Consider the following 24,244-nt stretch of genomic DNA (forward strand, 5'->3'; position numbering starts at 1 on the left):
GCTACACCAAGCAGAGACTCCACAGCCCTCCCAGCCAGGGGCCCAGAATTCTTCAGGCTGGATCATCTTGAGGTTTATCTAGGGAAAAAATTAGCTGTTTCTAAAAATGTTAACCTTTTTAGACAGGCACAAAGACAGGCACACAAAGTAATAATAAATAATTTTAATTAAAATTTCAAACACCAAAGCATAAATGTTAATATCTGACTGTTGGAAAATACACAGCATTTTCCCTCTTAGGTTAACATAAATATTGGCTTATGGAAACAATACCCATTTGAAACTAAATCTTTTAGGCACTTGGGTGTAGAAAGTGCTAGAGAATAAAATATAATTTACTGCTAGTTATAAGAGGGAAACCAAAATTATATCTGATTTTATTTTCAAGACTATAAGCATTACTGGCTACAGAAAAAATACTGCATCCACATAACACTTTAAATTCCAGTATATTTAAAATGGGAAATTTCATGGATGACAGCTCTTAAGATTTCAAATTCCTTTTGGTCTGCTCACCGAGATAATAAGTTTCAGGAGCTAGAACCCAAAGAAAGATGAAAAATCTTTGTATTTACTTTGGCTTTTTAAAAATAGTCAAGAACATTCTTGGTTGGCATTTCAGCAGGCAGAACCAGTCACCTAGGGACTCTAGTACCGCACTTGTGCCTAAAAAAGGAAATAACAGTAGAGCTGATCTAGCTGCCAGGCTGGCTAGTTGCCATTTTGTTTTAACTTCAAATTACCTGTAGATCATTGGCAGACCTCTCAATGAACTGTATGAACAGACATAAAAATACAGATCCCACTGGTAAATGCTGTTTCAGGAAGGGCTGGGCTAGAACACTTGTCCCAGGAGACACACTGTATGGGGACTACATTCTTTTTGCTGTCATTGTCTCAATTGTGAATGTGCTTGCTGTTGATGAAGAGGTGCCCTGTTTAAGATGTTTGAAGGCACAAATTCCAGTCCAGATAAGGACAAAGGCTGGCACCGGCTCCCACCTCCCGACACTGGACTGAGGTGCTCTGACAACCCGTCAGTGCGCAGCTGCCAGGGCCTGCACGTGCTGCAGGAGCTGCTCGCAGAGGGCGGGGGAGCGGTGCTTGTGAAGGACGGCCTCAGTTTCCTGCACCAGGATCTCGGGGAATAGGACACTGCCCTCTTTGAGCACCTCTGGAAAACAGCAAAAAACTGTGAGAATGCCAGAAAGAAGTGTCGAATCAATCTTACCCTTTGTTTGAAGTTCTCAAATATAATATGCAGATATGCTTCATATTAAAGCTAAAACATCTACAAGAGTGTTTTACAACAGTCACGATGTGGACAAAAAGAACTTAAAAACAACCAGAGTCCAACTTCTTGGCCTTGTTGGCAGACCATAAAATAGAGGCACCTCCCAAATACCCACTAGGATGTTTCAGTGGCATTTTTTGCCTAAGAAGCAGGTTTTGTTTTGTTGAAAGCAGCAGTTCCCAGAATGTGCCGAGAAACCAGGGTCCCAAGACTGTCCGGGGGTCTGCGAGTCCAAATGTTTCCATAACAGCACAAGGGCCTCACGTGCCTCGCACTGGGCTTGTGTTCAAACTGCCAGCGCAAAAGCAACAGAGGGTAAAACTGCTGTGAGCATGAGCCGTACGGGGTACCCAGCTGTACAGCAACCTCACATCCCTCATCGCCGCAGGCTCACCATTAGAGAATGTAAGTTTCCCCCAAGAGGATGGCCCTTGAACTCCCTTTTAACTCAGTACTGAAGTCATTCCTGAAGTTCACCCTTCAGCCAAGGATTAGACAGGCCCACAAAACAAAGCAAGACTAAATGGGCACACCAGCCCAGGGGCAAGGAAGAGAAGGCAGGAGGGAACAGGAAAGCTGGTAACGGGGAACCCAAGGTCGAGAAGGGGAGAGTGTTGACATGTCGTGGGGCTGGCAACCAATGTCACAAAACAATATGTGTATTGTTTAACAAGAAACTGATTTCCTCTGTAAACCTTCATCTACAGCACAATAAAAAGAAAAAAAAAATGTAAGTTTCACTTAAGAATGCCCTCAGTGAAACAGGGAAAGTTAATTTTGTTAACTCTCAGTCTTCGTGTGCACAGCTCTGAACACCCTGCGTAACGCGTGTGATGCTACAATAGCTGCCAGCACGAGATGAGCGCCGGCTCCACTGGCTGGGCTCAGAGTCCTCTCTTTTCCAACCATGTACCTGCATGAGGCCAGATTGTTTCCATTAAAAAAAAAAAAAAAAAAAAAAGTTGTCAAGTCAGCTCTGACTCAGGGCAACCCCATGTGTGTCCGAGTAGAACTGTGTTCCATAGGGTTTTCAGTGGCTGATTTTTCGGAAGTAGACTGCCAGCCTTTCTTCCAAGGTGCCTCTGGGCAGATTCAAACCTCCAACCTTTTGGTTGGCCGCCAAGCGCTTAACAGTTTTAACTCCTTTTGCCATATACTTCAGCCAGGACAACATTCACAACCAACTAAGTGCAGAGTAGATAAGAAAAAATTCAGTTGTCTATTAAGTCAGACATTAGAGATTTGCAGAAATGTAAAACCATGTCACTCTTCTTGCTAATGATCTTGTTTTATAAAGTACATTTTTCAAAAACATGACATTTATGTCAATATGTAATGAGTTTACTAGTATTTTAAACAAATGAATAAATACTTTAGAATTTTCTTAATTTCTAATAAGGCAAGTATCAAGAGACATGACCCACACATGCAAACTTTCTCTGGGATCTCCAATAACAAGAGCATCGAGGGGTCCCAAGCTGGCTGACTAGGGGTATCTGCTGTGCCCCGAGGCCGATGCCCTGAGGTGTGGTAACCGAATGCTCAGATGTGAGCACTCTAATGCTCTCAGAGACAGCACAGAGCCAAGCACATCTTTACAAGCTCACCTAAGACTGAGTCCTGGACGGCTGGCTCCGAGTCGTCGAGGTATACGAGCAGCTCCTTGTACAGGTACTGGATATTACTCTGATAGTAGGACTTGCTGTCATCATTTCGGATACACTTCAGCCAGGTGATTAAGGTGGTGGCAGCTGCTATCCTCACTTCGTTGGAAACGTCATCGACGCGTTTTAAGAGTTCTGGAAGAAGTGGCCAGGACAGAGAGTATGAGGTAGAGATGTGTTCCATCAAAGATAATTCACATAGTGGAGCCCTCACCCTCAGGGTCACAGGGAACCCCAGCCTGTGGGGAGAGTTCTGTACCTGGGGCCTACACACAGGTACCGAGGGTGTGGCTCCTGCTGTCCTGTGTGGCCAGAGGGAGGGTGTGGACACCGGGCTCTGGTGTGGCTCCTCTAAGGACTCACTGTGTGGGCCTGGCAGAGCTGGACTGCTTGTACCTGTCTCACCTGTGAAACGCTTCCCCCACCCCTTGGCCCCTGAGAGGATTCAAAGCTCATTACCCACAGGCAACACAACCTGGCCACCCCACTCCCAAGACCACAGCGCTGGAGGGACAGGCTGTGGGATGAAGCCTGCCACCTGCCCCTGTGCAGGATGGAGCCAAGGGCCCAGTGGCACGGCCACCACTAGCTGGAGTGTCTTGTTCCCGATGAACCCCATGACCAGACCTCCCTGCTGCTAAAAACAGAAACAATGACAATCTTCCCATTGGGCAGAAACTCTTAAAGCAAACGGATACAGTTTTATCAAGTTTATGCTTTTCTTACATAATTTTTGTAAGATTTTGGCACCTACTACTGGGTAACTTTTGGCGACTCAGCAGACAATCAAACAGAACATGTGTAGTAGATGGGTGGGGAGGAGACAGCAGCCAAGGAGGAGCCCTGGGCTCGGCAGGAAGGCGTCTCCCCAGCGCTAGAGCTCGTGGGTTTGAGTGTGGACCCCACACCAGGGGTGGGATCCACGGCAAGACTGTCCTGGTTTACTTAAAGGAACAGAAGCATCCATGTTCCAGAAGGCCCACAGGGGGCAGACTTCCAGGTGAGCAGGGCGGTGTTGGGCCCTGGGGGGAGGAGGGGAGTTGGTGAAGCTCCCGAGCTTACAAATCTTGGACCAGAGGACAGGGAGCCTGCCAGGCGGCATTCCCTCCTTTACGCTGGAACAACTGACGAGGCAACACTGTTCTTATCGACACCTCAAGGATGAAGGCCCTGAGTCAGGGATATAACGTGACCTGTCCACAGTCTGTGGACGACAGTGCATGAGGGACGTGGCACTTCCGCTGGGTCAGGCCAATGCTGGATAATTCTCGACCGTATTCTCACATACACGATGGCAACTACTCTAGAAATACAAGGTTGCCTGCAAGTTCACTTTTGTGATGGCTTCAGGCCACCTTCATGTGCACCCACTGACTCACGCAGGCAGGATGCGTGAGCTTGTGCTTGTCATGTTTGCATGTGTGAACGCTTGCCACGGGAAAGCCTCAGAGGCTCTATGCATGGCTCAGAAGTTTGGCCCTTTCTGGCCAAGCGGGCAATAGTTCTTCTGGCACACCGCCCAATAAGCACAGAACTGGACTGCACCAAAGGAGCGCAGGAGGAATCATTCTGTAACAAAATCAACCACACGCTAACATACAGCCTCTTCACTGGTTCAAAGTCTCTAATTTTTTTTGTTTTAAAAAGTGAGCAAAACCCCACTTAATCCTGGTAGTCAAAAATCACCCCGGTTGAATCTTCAGAAACAGAATCATGAAGACTGCCAGCAGGAATGCAATGCTTGTTGCTACACAGACAACAACAAACCTGAAAGATGTGGGGAGGCACCGCACTCAGGACTGGTTACTGGTTTCCTAATTGGCGCTCAGTATGCGCTTCCAGTCTGAAAATTCACGTCTGTCTTCGATTCACTACTGTTTCCAATATTATAACCCTCCACCATTCCTCCATTTTCTTCTGGAACTCAGAAAAATGCTGGAGCCTCTTGCTTATACTCCATGGCTCAACTTCCCTATTTTCCATCTTTCTCTGTGCTATGTTCTGAGTGAATTCCAAATTACTATCTTTCAATTCATTAATTCTGTCTTCAGCAGTGTTCAGTCCAGAGTTTATCCAATGTATTGAGTTTTAAATTTCAATGACTGTATTTCTAATTTCCAAGAATTCTTAAAACTCACCTTTTAAAAATTCCCAAATATTTCTGGCATATAAAAAGTATAGATAATAACAAAAACCTCTATAGTCACTACCCAGCTCAAGAAATAAAATGTAATGAATGCATACGAAGGCTTTGGGTATCCTGCCTCACCCAGCCTGTCCTGAAACCAGGGTGCACCACTCCCATGCATTTTCTAGAATTTTGGGTTGACTGTTGTTCATATCCATTTGTTCTTTATTCTTGTCTGCCTATTTGTTTCTCCACTTGTTTTTTAATGGATGTTATTCTTTCAGCTTTTTGACGCTCCTAAACACACTCTGAAAAGCTACCTCTGAGACAGTTCTATCATGATGTCTTCTCTACCAACTGTTGGGTCTGTTGGTGACCTCCTTAACGTCAGCTTTTCCGTATGTCCTCAGGCACCTTTGTGTGCTGGCTCACCTCGGGTGATGGGACTGTCCCTCTCTGCACTCACTGCTCTTTTCAGTGTTTTGTGTTTTGATGACTTCTATCTTACAGCCCTGCCGCTACCCACTCCCCAACCCCAACTCCAACCATGGTCCATATGGCGGGCTTCCCTGGCAGCTGGGGCTCCCAACAGGCAGAGGCTCTGGGATGGCACTGTGTCCAGGCCAGGCTACAGTGGCATGGCGTGGGCCCCTTTGCATGGCTCTGTCTCTGCCCATCCTGGGGTCCTCAACTTGGTGGTGGCCCATTCCGCAGCCTGCCTTCCACAGGTAGGACCTCGTCCCACACCTAGTTTCCCTGCAGCCCTGCCCTCCGGGCAGGCTGAGCCCCATGCCTGTCTTCACAGTGCCCCCATTTCTGGCCCACAAGACGTTCATCCTTCTCTGTGTGTGGCTGTGTCACTCACTCAGTGACAATTTATCTGTCACTGCTGTGTTAGGCTCAGAGAACCAACCTGACCAGCAGTCAGAAGGTAGAAAGAGCTGTCAGCTTTAAACACACACACATGCTCTGAGACAGAGGTGCCCTACCGGGGTAGATCTTGAGGAGCTTCTCTGGCTCATTTGTGTCACCAGAGGTCTGTAAAAACAGGTTGATGATGCGGCACGAGATCAGCCGGGTCATCTGGGAGTCCTCCTCCAGGGTGGTCACCATCTGTGGCATCAACGCCCCCTGCACCTCCAGGATCTGCAATGGAGAGCAGAGAGAGGAGGTGCTCACCTGTGAAGTCACAGTTAGACAGCCCCGATGACGGAGACCACCCTCACTCACCACGTGTACACTCCTGCCTGCAAAGAAGAAGATGTGGTTTTGGATGGATACAATGGAATTTGGAATGCCATTTTGAAATTTTTACCCAAGAAGTAACATGAATTTTGACTTAAAGTTTGGATAATCTGAACGCTTTCTGTTTAACTTGACCAGTTGATTAAAAAAAAAATCATCTACAAATCCCTAGTGAGGCACAGATCATTCGTGGCATACTCCTTATGACCGCAATTACATATTGGGTCCACTTAAATCTCTGGAATATTTTAACTTAAGTAACAACCCTCCGGTGCACCAGGAGGTGGTGCTCATGCCACGTAAGCAGCTTGCAGGGCAGCTGCTGACAGCACACATTCACGTGATGCCTCAGCCCAAAGCAATGTTGGCACATCAGTGTCTCGGCAACACTGCTGTCCCATTCTGATTCTGCGTTAACTGGAGAGGTCAGTAAAAACAATGCAGAAATCCAAAGCACTTACCCTCTTCCGTACAAAGCCCTGAGGATAAATTCTTCGTCTTGCAAACAGCAACCTTCAGAGTGTGAACTTAAGCCAAGCAGACCAAACCCTTGCTGAGTCCCTGACTGTCAAATCCCTAACTGCTGCAGGACAGGAAATGTGTTCAGAGCAAATCTCTCTGCTCTCTGTAAGACCACTGCTCTGCCCAATGCCGCATCCCAGCTCCCCTCCCCATCCACTGAACACCCCCGGCTCCACTCCCCGCCCACCGAGGCGCTGCCGTGTTCCTCTTCCTGCCCACCATCTGCCTTAGAAAGTGTTTTGCCTCATGGACTGAGTTGTGGGACAAGCAGCGCACCCCTGGTCTAGAGCTCAGGACTCAAAGGCTGCAGGCTGAGAAACCAGTGCCCGCCATTGTCCCGCCCCCCCGCCCCAAATCCCATGAGGAGAATGAACCACGCAGATGTGTCAGCTGCCTGAGCCTTCTGCACAAATGCCTGTTTCCACGTTTCCACACTGCAGAGACTTGCTGGGACATCTGTGGAGCCCCTTTGGAGTCACGCTGCCCTGTGGGTACCAGGGCACCCCTCCCAGCCCGGCCCCCACTGCGTATGGCCTGGGTGCCCCCACCCAGCCCCATGTTGCACAGCCTGGGTGCCCCATACCTGCTCGGCTGACAGGGTCCCAGAGCTGACAAGCGCCCAGAGGCAGGACACGGCGGCTGTGCGGATGGCTGCAGCGGTCCTCCCAGCGTGCCACTGCAGGTTGGGGACCAAGATGTCTGTCACCAGCATCTTGAGATGGCCATGGAACTGCCTGCAGCCAGAGCACAGGGAGCAGTGAGGAGGCCGCAGCCTCTGACGGGACCTCATCTGGGGTGACCTGTGCGCTGGGAGGGCCAGACAGAGAACAAGTGGAAGTAAAGCTGGACGCTGGCACCAGAGCCCGAGCCCTCTACTCCCTGGAGAGGCAGCTGTGGATGGGGACCCTCTGCTCCTAGTGAAGGTAAGAGAGCAAACTGGGTCAGGGCAATGCACACGGATCCAGTTGAGGTTTTCAGTGTGCTTTATTCTTTAAGCAAGGAGCTGTCATTGCCTGCACAGAGATTTAAAAGAGGAATGTCTGGAATGGCCGAAACCCTGAGTCTCTGTCTCTAGGGTGGTCTACTGAAGTGCCTGGAGAGCCCATGGGCTGGCAGCCCCCTGCCTGGGGCACTGGCCAGGAGGGGCCGTTGGAAGGGGCCAGGTCAAGCACCTAGTGAACCAGAACCCGCTGACCTGAACTCCTAAAATGTGGGGAGCAAAGAGAAGCATGCTACTTTCAAAACCTCAACTGCCTGTGCAGGCCCGTGTACCCCTGTCCACAGAGAACCCTGGGTCAAGAAGACCCCAACCATCTCCTCTAAAACCTTGCTCGGGGGAGGAGGGGGGCCCTGCTCCATCAAAGAGAAGACCAGATCAAATTGAGCTGTTTATTAAAATTGCCCATATCACCTTTACTGGTGAGCAATTTTTAAATAAAAATTTTGTTTTGAGGCTGCCCTGATTTCCCAGTCCTCAAACCAATGCTGACTGCAGGGCCCCCCCTCCACTGCTTTGAACCAACGCTGACTGCAGGCCCCCCGCCCCTGTGTTCCAGGTGTTTCCGGCCCTCTGAGGGGGTCTGGCAACAGCAGATGGCTCTGGCACTCCATGTCTTCCTGGCCCCTCCAAGGAGTCTGGCAATGGCAGATGGCTGATGAGGAGAAAGGCCGGCACATGGAGGCACCCCTCACTGCGTGACCACAGAAAACAAGGTGGCCTTGGAGGGGAGGGAAGCCCACCACTGACATGGCAGCTCGGCTGACAGGGCCTGGGATGGAGGCCCAGCAGGGGGACCAGATGCAGGGACTGGTGTGCAAGGCCCCTTACTTATAAAGGGGGTAATTACCCACTTAAAGGGGCTCAGGACTCCCTGGGTGATGCAAACAGTTAACACACTTGGCTGCTCACTGAAAGACTGGTAGTTCAAGCCTACCCAGAGGCGCCTCAGAAGAAAGTCCTGGCGATCTACTTCTGAAAAATCAGCCATTGCAAACCTGATGGAGCACAGTTGTACTGTGACACATGTGGGGTCCATGAGTCAAGTTGACTCAATGGCAACTGGACTGGGGGGGCTCAACAGGGCATCCCCTAACGGTGAATATGCCTCAAACTAAGGAGCGCCCCCCTCACCAGCTGTTCCTTGGGAACCTTTCTGACTACCTGTGCATCCAAAATAGAAACCTGGTTCCAAAAGCTGGCCCCTCAGGCACTCCAGTTCTCCCTCCTGCCTCCCACAGTGTAGTTCCCGAATGCAGTAAGTGCTCAGTAATTTCCTGTTGACAGATGAATGAATACACTTTGGAGAGATGATGCCAGCAATGGGGCCCTTCCAATCGTTTCTATCTCAACAGTCAACGATCCATTTTATGATTCTACCATTCTGGAATCCTAAAATTCAGCACCACATGGATCCTTTTTTCCCATCCTTCTTGCCTGTGAACATAGCTAATAAGTTTACTAAAACAGTGGTAATTTGAGCAACTCACTTCTCCTGATACTAATTCCTTTCTATAAGAAATCTTCAGTGTGATTTCCTTTGGAATTTACCTAAAACCTGAAATCCGAATTTCATGGAGGTAACTCTGTTCTCAGGTACAACTTCTAACATTTTATGGTTCCCAGCAGAAGCGCGGCTGAGCGTGGGGTCTGGAGCAGGATAAGGGGCCAGTGCACACAGGCACTGCCAGCGCAGTCCCAGTGCATCGCCAACATGAACACCTGCTTCTGTGGGGTGGCTGCCCACGTGTCATGCTCATGTCCTTCTATGTTTCTCCTAAGCCACGAAGCTTTTGCCGACAATCAGGAAAAAAAGTTTCCTGTGATATGACCAGCTGGTGTCAGGCCCAACAGCAGAGGATGCACATTACAGTCAGAGTGAACGTCTGAGTGACCAGACTGTTTGTTTCTATCTGAAGCCTTTTAACAGGTCACTCACAAAGAAGCACTCCTTTCTTGATGGGTTTGCTCCCTAGAAGCCCACTCGGCTCATGGCAGTCCCTCCTGCTGAGCCACAGAAAGGACAGGTGCCCTGAGTCACTGCAGCCCCACCTCCAACCCGCACCCTGGTCGGGATGCGACCCAGGGGCTGGGGGGCCAGAGGTTGGGATGGGAGCCACTGGGGGATGGAGGTCAGGATAGGACCCATGGGTTGGGGGGTGGAGGTCAGGATGGGACTCATGGGTTGGGGGGATGGAGGTCAGGGGTAACAGAGGTTGCGGCAGTACCCACAGGCCGGGGGGATGGAGGTCGGGACGGGACCTGAAGGCTAGGGGGGCGGAGGTCAGGACAGGACCAGCGGGCTGGGGGGCGGAGGTCAGGATGGGACCTGCGGGCCTGGGGGATGGAGGTCGGGATGGGACCTGCAGGCCAGAGGTTGAGACGTGGTCCTAAGGCTGGGGGGACGGAGGTCGGGATAGGATCCACTGGGGGAGAGCCGTCCGGACAGGACCTGTGGGCTGGGAGCTTGGAGGTCGGGATAGGATCCACTGGGGGAGAGACGTCAGGACAGGACCTGTGGGCTGGGGGGATGGAAGTCGGGATAGGACTCACTGGGGGAGAGGTCAGGACAGGACCCAAGGGCTGGGGGATGAAGGTCGGGACGGGACCTGAAGGCCAGGGAATAGAGGCTTACTCTAGGTGCTTTGCTGATTTACAAGAAAAATGTTACGTCCCGAGAGCTGCCGTGCAGTCAGACCCGCCCAGGGCACTGTCTCCACGGTGGCTCCGGATCCTTCTAATGTTTTGTTGTGGGATCTGCTCATGTGTCCTGGTGCTGCTGTTGGGGGACCCCCCAGGATGCATGGCTTTGGGGGGTGCAGGGCTGCACCCCAGGTCCCTGGACTTGTCAGCATGCACACCAGAACCGCTGTCTCTTCTTCTTCGCCTGCTTCAAAGCTGTGACATTGAGGCCCTTAGCGTTCTCCTGCCACCTACAATCTCTTTTAGACAATAAAAGGGCATTTCTAACACCTCAACCATCAGTAGTGATTCAATCAATTCTTTGTTAGCTTTGAAAGGTACCGACAGGCTTTGAAAATGGAGACCAGCTAATATATAAACCATTCATAGTTAACGTCCCCTAAAACTTTTTCACTCGGTGGAATTTTAATGACTCACCAAGACGACTTTGATTTAGTGCCTCTCTGGCTGTCTTAAATGCCGACCACTCACCCAGGAGGACGCCACTCACTGTCAGGGCCACTGTTTACCTAGTTGGCCTCTGAGAAGACCACGGACCATCCCTCAAAGCCCCACCTCAGCCCTGGGTGGGCTACGGTGGGGGTCCCCAGCTGAGTTCGCTGAGCGGGCTGCACGTGGCAGAGCCCACACCTACCCTTGGGAGTCCACTGTCTCCCTGGCTCTCAGTAGTACTTTTGACAGGATGGAGAAAAGCTTCAGGCGCATCTGGGGGTCCCTGCTGGGCTGCAGGCAGCTCCTGAGGGTGGGGATCAGGTACCGAAGGACCTCTCCCACAGCGGGGCCTGGAAAAGAAACATGGGTGGTGGGGGTCCCCTGGGCCGAGCTGCAGTGGCTCCTCACAGGACATCTGCACCCAGAGGGTGACTCTGTCACCTAGAGATAGATCTCCTATAGAGTGTAGGACAGGCGTGCTTCCAGCCACAGCACATAACGCCCAGTCACACCCTGGGAGAGGAAGCCCTGGCAGAGCGTGCACTGTTGCAGCCGGCCTTTCACATCACGGTCCTCCTTTCTGGATCACTGAGTAGATGGTCGAAGAAAGGCCACTGAGAAAACTTTAACTGCCCCCCACCCCCGTCACTCCTACTGTTCACCACGTAAACTTTCTACTTTCCCATATTTTTAGGAAAATCAAAGTAAAGAAAAATTCAAGCAATATTTTAAAGATCGATTAAAACCAATTATTCAAAATATCTAAGTTGTTCAAGCTTTGCCCCTAAATTTTGAAGCCACCATCCTTTTTCAAGCTTAATGTTAGTGAAAAAATGGATGCGATTTCCCCATGCTGTAATGAGATTGTAAACATAGGTGATGGTGGTTCCTTTCCGGAAACTCACTGAAATGAAGTGAGTCTCTGGTGTTAGACTCGAACACGGTGCACAGGACACTGGCCATCCAACACCTCCCACTTGCTCCTGGGCAGCAAGCAAGACTTTATATTGCAGAACTAACGTGGGCCCCTGCAAACCACCTCAGTTTTGTGACACATTTGGCTAATCCTGTATAAGTTAGGGAACAAGCAAAGCAACTTAGACCTTTGCTCTTTTAAGACACAGAGTCTCAAAGCACCAGAGTCAGATTCCTGCAGAGAAAAGTCAGGCCCAGGTAGGGAGTGAAAAAACAACAAAAAATGAGAACAGCAAAGCCACAGTGGTGCAACCGGGAGCCACCACGGCTGATGAGCGTGTGAGCACAAGGGTTGGCCCAGGCTCGTGATGATGTGTTTTCTTTCAACGCTGCACAAAAGATAAATGTCTAGAAACTTCTCAATCAGGGGAGAAGGGTGAGGGCATTCCAGAAAACCAGCCTCCCAGGACTATTTGAGGAGTTTCATTCACAAAGGAAAACAGAGAAAACACAGGAATGGGAGAAAGGCGTGAGGGTCAGCGCCAGCCATGGCGCCCTGCCGCAAGGACCCGGTTCCACCTGAACACCTCATCAGCCATTCTTTACAAACTTGGCACCAAAAGTCATTGTTAATATTTAAAGTCTGTGTTAAACAAATGGTCCCTAAGAAAAATAAAGAGAATAAAGAATTCCTCAAACAGGTAGGATGTTTATCATTACCTTATGGTGTAAAAACGAGTTGCCGTCGACTCTGACTCATGGCAACCCCATATGTGTCAGAGTTGAACTGTACCCCATAGGGTTTTCTTTCAGTGGCTGAGATTTTGGAATTAGATCACCAGGCCTTTCTTCTGAGGCACCTGTGGGTGGACTCGAACCTCCAACCTTTCAGTTAGGAACCTAGCACTTAAACGTTTGCACCATTCAGGCAAAGATAGGTCAGTTTAAGTATCCAGGAAGGTATACTCAACACTAAGTACTACATAATGTGTTAAAGTCAGTCTCTGGGAGAAAACACACCAAACAACATACATCAAATTCGCAACAGGCAGTGCAAGGCAGGTGCCCACAGAGCAGAGGAGAGTGTCTGTCTGAGCGATGGGCATCACGTGGGCTGCAGCACTGCCCCTCGGAAGCTGCCTCAGAGGGAAGGCGGCTACTGTGAGACCAACAACTGGAGGTAAAGGGCTTAAAGACTCAACATCTAAACTTGAGAAAGTAAAAGCCTCTCAGGAAATTAAAGAGAATACATGCAAGACTGTGGACCGATAGTCCCTAGGGCTGCTGCTTCCCTTGTGCGTGGTCTCTACCTCACGAGGGTAGAGGGTGTACCTTACAGACATGACTAGGTTTTGAAGGAAGACCAAAGAATGGGCTGTTTTCAATATAGCCAGTCTTTTTCTTTTTTTCTTAATCAATCACTTGAAATATGTTAAACAACACCAAATACCAAGCTGGTTTGTAGCTAACAGAGCACTGGGCAGCAGCCTTTGGCTACCACTGTCTAAGCTGGCTAGAAAGCTGACGTTCTGAGAATCATGTTTTTGTTTTTCTAGTGTCATCTTTTAAAATGAAATACATACAGTGAAACATTTTCCACAGACAAGTTCAAGTTTAGAATGTTTTGAAGATGAGGGTGAGAGGAGGGGCGGTCGGGTAGACTGTGGCCGTGCCCTGCTATGGGATGGACACCAACTGATTCCTTGAGTCCCAGCTGTAAGGACATGGACGCATCTGCCTGTGTGCTGCTCCTGAGCCTGTGGAGCCATGCCACCATCCCACCTCATAAAGGGGACTGGCCTGGAGGAGGACAGCGAGCCGGTCAAGAGGAGCTGGGCCCCTGCCACCAAGAGCCTGGGCAGTTCCTTCTATCAGAGACTCTCAACGGATAGGGTCATCTGTGAATCTCAGAGAAGCACAAAGACAACAGACAAGACAACCGGGAATGGTTTCCACAAACGGTAACGAGCCCCCACAGCTCACAAAGCTGTGTGTGTGTGTGGGGGGGGCTCCCTGTCTGTGGGGAGCAGATGGCACACCAGGCATCGTGGGGGTAGTGCTGGGGCTGGAGCAAGTACGGAGAGAGAAGTCGGAGTCTTCCCGCTGCCCAAAAGCTCCCTCCTCTCCTGCGGCACAAGGGAATCGGCACTGGACCTGCCTTCCCCACGCTAACAAACCACGTCTCCCTCACAGACACATCCTGGCCTCTGAGCTTTCTGGAGGCCTGGCATGTCAGGCCCCATCTGCCAAGTGTGCCCCACTGATCTCGTACAGCCTAACCCCCCTTCCTGCCACCGTCAGTGCTGCCGGCTCAGGCACTCAATGCTGTGGCTTCTGAAGTGGCTAATGGGTGTTAAGGACGTAAAAACCCCTCAAACCAAAACTCAGTCCGAGGATCCCCGCCTTTTCCCCTCCCCGGTACTATTTTTCATACTTGTAACATACTTACAATTCTGCCTTCAGTTTTCTTTTTTCGATTCACGATACACCACCCATTTTCTAGGTTGCTATCAAGGATTCAGATCATTGTTTTTAGGGGTTGCTGGGGCATTACTTGCATGGGAATGTCATTATGTATCTAACTTCCTGTTTGATATTTGGGCCACTTCCAAGTTCTGCTACTAAATAATGCCGTGTTGAACAGTTTTGGGCATACGGCTTGCTCCATAATTAGGGTTATTTCCTTGGGATACATTCCCATAAATTTAATTGTAAAAGAGTATGAATGCATTGATAATTCTAGAAACATAATGTTAAATTGCTTTCCAAAAGAACTGTGCTCATTTAAAATGCTGCCAGCAATGTCGTTTCCAGCTTGATAACATTGATGATAGACTTATTTTTTGGCCTCATTTGGAGATGAAAAAATGGCACCCCATAGTTTTAAACTCATACTTTTTATTATTAGGAAGGCTGAATATTTTCTATTTATTTCCTAGTTGTATTTACTTGTCTCTACAGTCTAGATTTTTTGTCTATTTGTTGAGGTGCTAATGCTTTCATCTTCATACAACAAAGATCTCAGCGCTGTTGTATGTACTTTGAATTTTCCTAAGTCTACTTCCCTTTGGTTTCTAACATCTACATAGTCAAATCTACTTCCTGCCTTTGTAGTTTTCCCCTCTATATTTTCAAAGTTTAGAAAGTTATCCCTTTCTGTATGTTTAAAATATTTCATAATTAAATTTAAAAGCTTATCTTGCTGCACAACTTTTGTAAATAAGGAATTAAACATTCCTTACTTAAAAATTATTTTAATACTTCTGTTTTCTCTGCTTATTATAGTAGTACAGCTCGTTATAAAAAACTTGGAAAATATAGAAAAACAGAGAATAAATTGGAAGGCAAAAGCCAAGCATGCTCCCAGGACACTGTACTAGAAATACCACGTGTACTTCCTTGGAGGTTTTTACACACACGTACACACGCGCACAGGCACATGGAAGTGGCTGTGGGAATACACGGCTAGGAGCATGAATCCGTTTTATAACCAGTTCTCACTGCTCAGCATTATACTGCCAACACCTTCCTGCTTTGGAGAGCGATACGAGATGTAGGCCCAAATAACGGTGCTTCCCAAGTTGCCCATCAGTTATGCCAACACCACATGAAACTACCTTTAACAACTGCAAGTAGGAATCCCAAGTCTTAGGGGAGCTACTTCAGCTGCTGCTCGTGTGTGTGAGGCTGGTCTCAAGGGTCTGCTCGCCTGGCTTCCTGGTATGTAAGGTGGAGTCTGGGGTCACATGGCTTGTGAAACTGTTATGAATACGATGGGCCTTCCTGAAACGACCAGGGGCAGCTCTGGAATGGCTACCTGCTCGCACTTCAGTCTACCACCTGTGTGACCTGAGCGAGTCACTGAATCTCTCTCTGCCCTACGAAATGAGGCTGCTGGTTCCTACCAGAAGGGATAGCTACGAGGCTGTGATGAGCTGCTAAAACAGTGTCTGGCACGAGATGTTTAATAAGCTGGCAATCATTAGTGTTCTTTTCTAATTTGGAAACACAGTTTTGCATACAACTGACGAACGGTTATGGAGTTTTCCCTGGGTCACCAAGGTGAACCACTCCAGTCCCTGGCATTGTCCAACAACAAGCACTGCTCACATGACACACAGAAAGGACACGGTAGTGTCCTTCAAACCCAGAGCACAGTGATAGCACTTGGTGCAGCCAGGGAGGGAGAAGCAGAGAGGAGGGGAGGGGGAAGTCCTGCGAAGTCTGAAGCTTAGAGGAGACAGAATTTTTTAAATTTAATTCAAATGAAGAAAGAATTAAGGAGTGACTTGTCTCAGGTTCCCCAATTGGCTAGTGCAAAACTTCAAAATAAGAGCTATGTATATATATATATATATATTTTAGTTTCTCATACAAAAATTTATACATACCACATTATGTGACCCTAATTGCTCTCCCTATACTGTGACAGCACACTCTTCCTTTCCAGCCCCTATTTCCCATGTCCATTCAACCAGCTCCTAACCCTCTCTGCCTTCTCATCTCACCTCCGGACAGAAGCTGCCCATTTAGTCTCACGTATCTACTTGAGCTAAGAAGCACACTCTTCATGAGTATCATTTTATGTCCCATAGTCCAGTCCAATCTTTGTTTGAAGAGTTGGCCTTGGGAACTGTTTTAGTTCTGGGTTGACAGACAGTCTGGGGACCACACTTTCTGGGGTTCCTCCAGTCTCCGTCAGACCGTCAAGTCTGGTCTTTTTACTAGAATTTGAGTTCTCTACCCCACCTTTCTCCTGCTCCATCAGGGACTCTCTGTTGTGTTCCCTGTCAGGGCAGTCACTGGTGGTAGCCGGGCACCATCTAGCTCTTCTGGTCTCAAGATGATGCAGTCTCTGGTTTATGTGGCGCTTTCTGTCTCTTGGGCTAATACTTTTCCTTGTGGCTTTGGTATTCTTCATTCTCCTTTACTCCAGGTGGTTGGGACCAATTGATGCATCTTAGATGGCTGCTTGCAAGCTTTTAAGACCCTAGACACCACTCACCAAAGTAGGATGCAGAACATTTTCTTAATAAACTGTGTTATGCCAATTGACCTAGATGTCCCCTGAAAGCATGGTGCCCAGACCCCCGCCCCTGCTACTCTGTCCTTTGAAATGTTTGATTGTATTCAGGAAACTTCTTGGCTTTGATTTAGTCCCATTGTGCTGACTTCCCCTGTAGTGTGTGCTGTCCTTCCCTTTACCTAAGATAATTCTTGTCTACTATCTAGTTAGTGAATAACCCTCACCCTCCCTCCCCACCCTCGTAACCATCAAAGAATGTTTTCTTCCATGTTTAAGCCTTTTCTTGAGTTCTTATAATAGTGGTCTTATACCATATTTGTCCTTCTGTGACTGACTAAATTCCCTCAGCATAATGCCCTCCGGATTCCTCCATGTCATGTTTCACAGCTTCATCATTGTTCTTTATCATTGCATAGTATTCCACTGTGTGCATTTACTATAATTTGTTTATCCATTCATTCGTTGATTGGCACCTAGGTTGTTTCCATCCTTTTGCTATCGTGAACAGTGCTGCAATGAACATGGGTATGCATATTATCTATTCATGTGACGGCCAAAATAAGAGCTATATTTTTGAAAGTCCCACTCCAGGACTCTTTGTACCTAACAGTTATTGTCTTCCTTGAATAGATAAGTTTTCAGCAAGGATTTTTAATGGTCTCTAGCAATCTTTATTTCTAAGTAGATGAAGTATCTTCATTTATTTATTGAGTTGCTGCATTAACGAATAAGTTGTCAACCAATGACAAAACTGAAACAAGTATTTGAAGGACATGCAGACGTAGAGACTGAGCATGTTCCTGGTGGTGGTGGAGCTGTGTGCACCCCTCACCTGGCTTTACTGTTCTCTACGGCCCAGTCCTCACCCGACAGTGTATATTCGTGTATCTTCTGTCTCCAGACCTTTTGTACAGCAAACTCCGTGAGAGGAGTGACTTTGCTGTGTCTTCTCCGACTCTGTAACCAGGGGTTCCGTGAGATTCATGTTTGAATAGGATTTAAAGATGCTTTGGATGGAAAGAACAATACATGCCAAGTGTCCAAATAACCTGTCACCTGGGTTCAGGACTCCTTTATTATACCAGAAATATTTTGTATTTGTTTAATTTATATACCTGGCATTGGGGTACACATAGTGTTCTACATGTAATCTTTTTTCTTTCAACATTATTTTTTTGAGATATGGCCTTAAAAATACATACATATATATATAGTTTTAATTTAGGGTTCTCAACCAGGTTGACTTTGCCCACAAAAGGACATTCTATAATGTCTGGAGTCATTCTGGGTCAATACTGCGGGTGGGAGGATACTGGCCATCCAGTAATTGGAGGCCAGGGATGTTGCTGCAGTGCAATGAATTGCTTAGTATGGCCCTTCTAGCCATGGTCTTTGTGACTCACCCACAATGACTGGGTGGAACCATACAAATAAAGTATATGGAACTCTAACGGAGGGATTGGTCAGCTTTATCATCCTGCTAGGCTTAAAATGAGCCATCCCAGAGGCGGGAGGAGAGGGTCTTGCGACCACCAAGAACGAAGAGCCAGGAATGGAGCGTGTCTTTTGGACCTGGCATCCCTGCACTGAGAAGCTCCTGGAACCAGGAGACCGAGAGAGAGAGACAGAGAGAGATAGCTGTGATACCAAAGATGGTGAGATGTAGTGGCAGAGAAATGGTGGCAGCAGAACCAGAAGACGGTTAGAAGACTGCCTGGCCCGCAGAGTGAGAAAGCCGAGCACCTTCGGGCTGAGGCTTACTGGTGGAGTGGGGTGCCTCTGGGCACTTACTGGCAGAGCTAAAAGGGCTTTGTAACACTTGCTGGAGCAGGGCAGAGGCCAAGGGGCCACAAAGAGGCCTGCCTGCAGGTATTGCTGAAAAGAGACTGTCTGGATTGAAGAGCTGTAGCCTGAGCATACCTGAACCTGAATTGTAACCTCTTACTTCCCTAATAAACCCCATAATTATGAGTATTGTCTGTGAATTCTGTGTGGCCATTGCAATGAATAATCAAACCCAGCAGAGAAGCAGAAAGAGCCATGGGAGGGATGGCTGGTGTCAGAATTGGTGAAGATGGAGAAGAGAGGACGCCTCATAAGTATCAGCCTTGGGCTGTTGATCTTGATTCTCCTCCCCCTTTGTGAAGTTAGAGGGGGTCAGATGCCTCCGCCGTGCCATTTTTACGGTTGCTAAAATCCTACAGTTTATAAGACAGCCTCAAACAACAAATAATTATCTGGCCCAACACATAAATAATGTCAAGATTCAGAAAACCTTCTGTAGAGAGTATCTTATTATATGTGTCTGAAAGAAAGAATGTGACAATCTCTATAACAATAAAGCTGCCTCTTTAAAAAAAACAAAAGAGAATTAACCTGCTTGACAAGTTTATAGCACACCCTGGAAAAGCACAGGGTATATGGAACCAAACACTGTAATTTCTTTCATGAAAACCTCGCTAAAGTTTTGAAGTGTGCATTCTACAGCTGAAGCAAAGCGTTATCAAGCAACACATACGTTTCACGGCTGTGCCTGAGTTTGGAGGCTTGTGGAGGATGGGTAAACACAGTGAAGACCCAGAGGGCCCGGGTCCGAACAGCATTCTGCAGGCACACTCTGTACACGTCAGCGTGGCTGGATGCGCTACATTCCACAGCAATGTTTAGACAAGTTTGGAAGAGTACAGAACTACAGAACCGGCCATGAAAAATCACATCTTCTAGGCTGAACATAAGGATGTGTGCCTGGCCAGACTTTAGAGAGCTACTTCACATGAAATCATCGATGTGATGTTTTTGGCACTTTTAAAAGCTTTTGTTCCTTAAAATGCTTGTCACTGCTTCGACATAGCAAGAGTGACAATTACTTTTGTTTTTTAAATTCACCTCAGTTAAGGAGTGCCTTGGTGTTACAAATGGTTAAGTGCTTGGCTGCTAACTGAAAGGTTGAAAGTTTGAGTCCACCCAGAGGCACCTCAGAGGAAAGGCCTGGTGATCTGCTTCCAAAAGATGAGCCAATGAAAACCCTATGGAGCACGGTTCTACTCTGACACACCTGGGGTCACCATGAGTCAGAGTTGACTTGACAGCAACTGTTTTTTTTTTTTTTGCCTCAGTTAATGACAGCTCAGTCTGCCTTCCCAATGCCTGTGATGAAGATGTCTGCTATTTCCTCCCACAGACTGACACCTGGAGCACCTGGCTGGCAGGGACAGGGCGTGCTGGCAACCTGCGGCCACGGCCAGCTTACCTGCCTGAGTGATGAGCACGCCGAACTGCGCGAGCTCCGCGGAGTACACGGTCCAGTCACCATGCGAGGCTGTCACCCACTCCATCAGTGCGCCCACGTGCTTCTGGTAGACATCCTGGGGCCCATCAGAGCCCTCTGCCACAGCCAGCAAGCCCACCGTCTCCTGCACCTGGAGGGAAAGGGGGGTGCTCAGGGTCCCTGACTACAGACCCATGCATGTCAGTGGCAGCTCAGGACCACCCACTCAATGTGGACGTTACAGTGGGCACTGCCGTGCGCAGGGGCACTCTTGAGTGCAGACTGCAGAGCTGGGACCGCGGACGAGATTGTAATGCTGACTCCAACTCATGTGTGCCCATACGACTCGTACAACAAATGACAAAGCAGAAAGCCAAGCATGTTCCCTTAAAAACTCAGCTGCCAGTCCTCTGGTTTTATGTGAATCTAGAGTGGGGTTACCTTGCGGAACAGTGCCAAGACTCCCACCAAGGAGCTGCCCCTTAAGCTGCTTCTGTACCCCACTATGCAGACAGAGGAGAACGAGGGTGCCAGTGGGCTCCTCCAGGGGAGCGAGAGAGGGACTGGTGGTTTGGAGAGTCAGAATGCACAGACTTAACCCCGTACACAGACACCCGGAGTCCCCTTGCCTCCCACCGACGAGCAGGGGAAACCACACGGAGGCTGTCTGTGGATGGGGAGCAAAGGGTCAGATGACTCAGTGCTACAGTGGTCCTCCACCTTCCACCAGAGCCATCTGTGCCTTTCCCCTCAGGGCCTGACAATATTCGGAAGCCCTTGAGAGGCCCTGCAGTGACTTCGAGGTGGCTAGCGTCAGCCCGGCAGAGTGGTCTGTAATCTGCTGGTTGCTCAGCTTCCTTCTCCACGGCCCCAGGCTCTGTGTGTTTCCAGCACTGGCTGGTATTTATGGCCCTACCAGTGACAAGTTGTCTCCTAAGGCAGATGCCCTTTGGAAAGGTTATTCTTAAAGAGAGAAGTAGAACAAAGTTTGAACAGGCTCTCAGGAAGGAGGGAGGAGTGAGATTCCTTCAGGGAAAGTCCCATGGAGGGCAAGCAGGCTTCATACATCTCACAGAAACGCCTCCCCTGTCACTCTTGAGACGGATGGTCAGGTTAGGGAGAGGGCTGGTGAGGACTGTCAAGAAAGAGAACCAGAAAGAAAGCCCTGCTCTGAGCTCTAGGAGACTGGTGAGGCAGCCTGGGCTCTGGATGGTCCTAGCAGCCCAGAGGGAACCTGAGGTTAGAAGATGCTAAAGCATAATCACAGCACCAATGGGACAGAAATAATCTTGTAAAACTGGGCTCCAATAAAGACAGCAAAATTACGATGAGACTTCCCTCTAGACCGTCAGCCCCAGGCACTGGTTCTCGGTAAGCTACACTTAAATGCACAGATTTAAGGCTTAAGCTGGTCTTGTTTCTTTGCTTCTTTTGCAGTAGACTCCAAGATTAAATAGTCGTCTCAACCCTGAGATATAAACCAAATCAGCAGCTGGAGGGGATCTAAGATTTTGTGCACCCCCAGGCCACATCAGATTGACTCGTCAAACATCTAAACTCTCTCATCCTCCCCGTCAGCTTGAACAGGCATGCCGGAGGCTGGGAAGACAAGAGTAATGATTTACAGCGATAGGTGTATTACTCAGAGGCTCAACTGCCTCTCTGTCAGGCCAAGCAGCCAAGGAGACGTACTCCCGACCTGTCTCACCTTCTCGTCCAGGTCTGTGGCACCAGAGGCAGCCAGGATCGCCACCAGCACTTGCGTGAGCTGCAGGCTGCACGCAGAGCAGTCCTCCCCACACACAGCAATCAGGGCTTGCACACAGAGCAGCAGGTGCTCCAGATAGCGCTTCTGCAGAGGGGACAAGAGGCAGAGTCAGTGCTCTCTGTGGGCCCCCACTTCCACACGCACAGCACAAAGGGTCAGACCCCAGACCCCAGACCCATGACACTGAACTTCCACGGCCCACACTGCAGACTAGACATATACAGCAACCAAATGCAGCAAGTGCTTGGATGCTGACTCAGACCACCAACCATAAACAGACAACAGGGAGAAACTGAGCAGGGCCCAGGCATTAAGGAATTAGCGTCAACTTTGTTGAACACTTACTGATACTTCAGTTACGTTAAAAAACAAGGTCTTACCTTTTAAAGACAGAGACTATAGTATTTATAAGAGAAATGACATGATATCTTGAATTTGCTTTAAAACACCCCAGCTCCCCACTCTGCACACACACAAAGTAAAAAATATGCATAAAAAAAGTGGAGCTTGAAAAACCATCTAATAAGATCAAAAGGTCAACAATAACTCTAAAGCAAAGATGAGAAGATAAGCGAGCAGGGAAACTAGAGTACTGGAAATGAAACAACCAGAATGGAAACGAGAATGTTGTAAAAAATGTAACTAATGTCACTGAACAATTTGTATAGAAATTGTCAAATAGGAACCTAATCCGCTGTGTAAACTTTCACCAAAAACACAATAAAATATTATTATAAAAAAAAAAAAAGTGGAGCAAGGTAGATAAAACAAGAGCTCAAAAGAGTTGATCTATGTTGAAGCTAGTGATGGGTATGTGGGGGTTCACTCTGCTATTCTCTCTACTCTTATGAATTTTTGAATATTTCTATAACATTATGTTTTAACAAAAATAAAATTCTGAGGTTCAAAAAGTGCTTCCTTGAGACCAGAAGAACTAGATGGTGCCCGGCTACCACCAATGACCGCCCCGACAAGGAACACAACAGAGAGTCCCGGATGGAGCAGGAGAAAGGTGGGGTGCAGAACTCAAATTCTAGTAAGAAGACCAGACTTAATGGACTGAGACTGGAGGAATCCTGGAAAGCATGGCCCCTGGTTTCTCTATCGGCCCAGAACTATAACAATTTCTGAGGCCAACTCTTCAGACAGGGATTGGACTGGACTGTGGGACATAAAGTGATACTTGTGAGGAGTGTGCTTCTTAGCTCAAGTAGATACAAGAGACTAAATGGGCAGCTTCTGTCCAGAGGTGAGATGGGAAGGCAGAGAGGGTTAGGAGGTAGTTGAATGGACTTGAGAAATCAGGGATGGAAAGGAGGAAGTGTGCTGTCATAGTATGGGGAGAGCAATCAGAGTTACTTAACAATGTATGTAGAAATTTTTATATGGGACAAAATAAAAAAAGTGCTTCCTGATAGGTGGAGGGGCAACAAGGAGGGGGAGCTCAGCTCCACCACCAAAATGGTTCTATTGGTCCAATTGTTGGGAGTGCCTGGGTGGTGCTCACGGTGAACACGCTTGGCTGCTAACCAAAAGGTTAGGGGTTCGAGTCCACACAGAGGTTGCTCTCAGAAGAAAGACCTGGCCATCTATTTCCAAAAATTCAGCCACTGAAAATTCTATGGAGCACAGTTCTACTCTGACACACATGGGGGTGCCATGAGTTGGAGCTGACTAGAGGGCAGCTGGTGGTGGTGGTGCGGTCCAGCTGCTCAGCCGCTCAGGGCTTCAGCCTCATCAACTACAAAATAGGTCTGAGAGTGGGGACTGTGTGACGGGCACGCAAAAAGAATTTACTAGAATGTCTCCTTAAATTTACTTCCTATCACATCCTCTAACTTGTCGATTTTATATGTGTTTCCTAAGGTGCAAAATAAGTCAGGAGAGTGGTCACGTATGTGATTTATAAATATGGCAAGTAAACAGACGTGTTGGAGGCGTATACTCAAACATCTTTACTAAAGGGGAAGTGAATTCACAGGACTTTCGTGACTCTTTGGTAAGACAATGAACAGTTCTAAAGCTGCATCAAGGAGCCCTGGTGGCGCAACAGTTAATTGCTCAGCAGCTAACTGACAGGTCAGTGGTTCCAACCCATCCAGCGGCTCCGAAGGAGAAAGACCTGGCAATCTGCTCCAGTAAAGATTACAGCCTAGGAAACTCTATAGGGCAGTTCTACTCTGTTAGTTGGAATTGACACACAACAACAAAGTTGCATAGTCCCAAAATCCCATGCCTCATCCACAGAGACGGGAACCACGGAGGTCTGCACTAAACACTCA

The 24,244-nt window shown here is 48.3% G+C and overlaps 1 protein-coding gene across 1 annotated transcript in view; it reads right to left on the reverse strand.

Annotated features, from left to right (window-relative positions):
• Positions 1 to 201: 201 nt before the first annotated feature.
• Positions 202 to 24,244, reverse strand: part of DNAAF5 (dynein axonemal assembly factor 5) — a 47,058-nt gene continuing 23,015 nt past the window's right edge. The window contains exons 8-14 of the mRNA XM_004385974.2: positions 21,903 to 22,046; positions 20,177 to 20,345; positions 11,188 to 11,335; positions 7,437 to 7,587; positions 6,076 to 6,232; positions 2,902 to 3,093; positions 202 to 1,174 (exon numbers count right to left, since the gene is read on the reverse strand). Coding sequence (XP_004386031.1) covers positions 1,038 to 1,174; positions 2,902 to 3,093; positions 6,076 to 6,232; positions 7,437 to 7,587; positions 11,188 to 11,335; positions 20,177 to 20,345; positions 21,903 to 22,046 — 1,098 coding nt within the window. The 3' untranslated portion in view covers positions 202 to 1,037. The remainder of the gene's footprint in view (positions 1,175 to 2,901; positions 3,094 to 6,075; positions 6,233 to 7,436; positions 7,588 to 11,187; positions 11,336 to 20,176; positions 20,346 to 21,902; positions 22,047 to 24,244) is intronic.

Source organism: Trichechus manatus, unplaced genomic scaffold (assembly GCF_000243295.1).
Source record: "Trichechus manatus latirostris isolate Lorelei unplaced genomic scaffold, TriManLat1.0 scaffold00151, whole genome shotgun sequence".
Classification (NCBI taxonomy): Eukaryota; Metazoa; Chordata; class Mammalia; order Sirenia; family Trichechidae; genus Trichechus; species Trichechus manatus.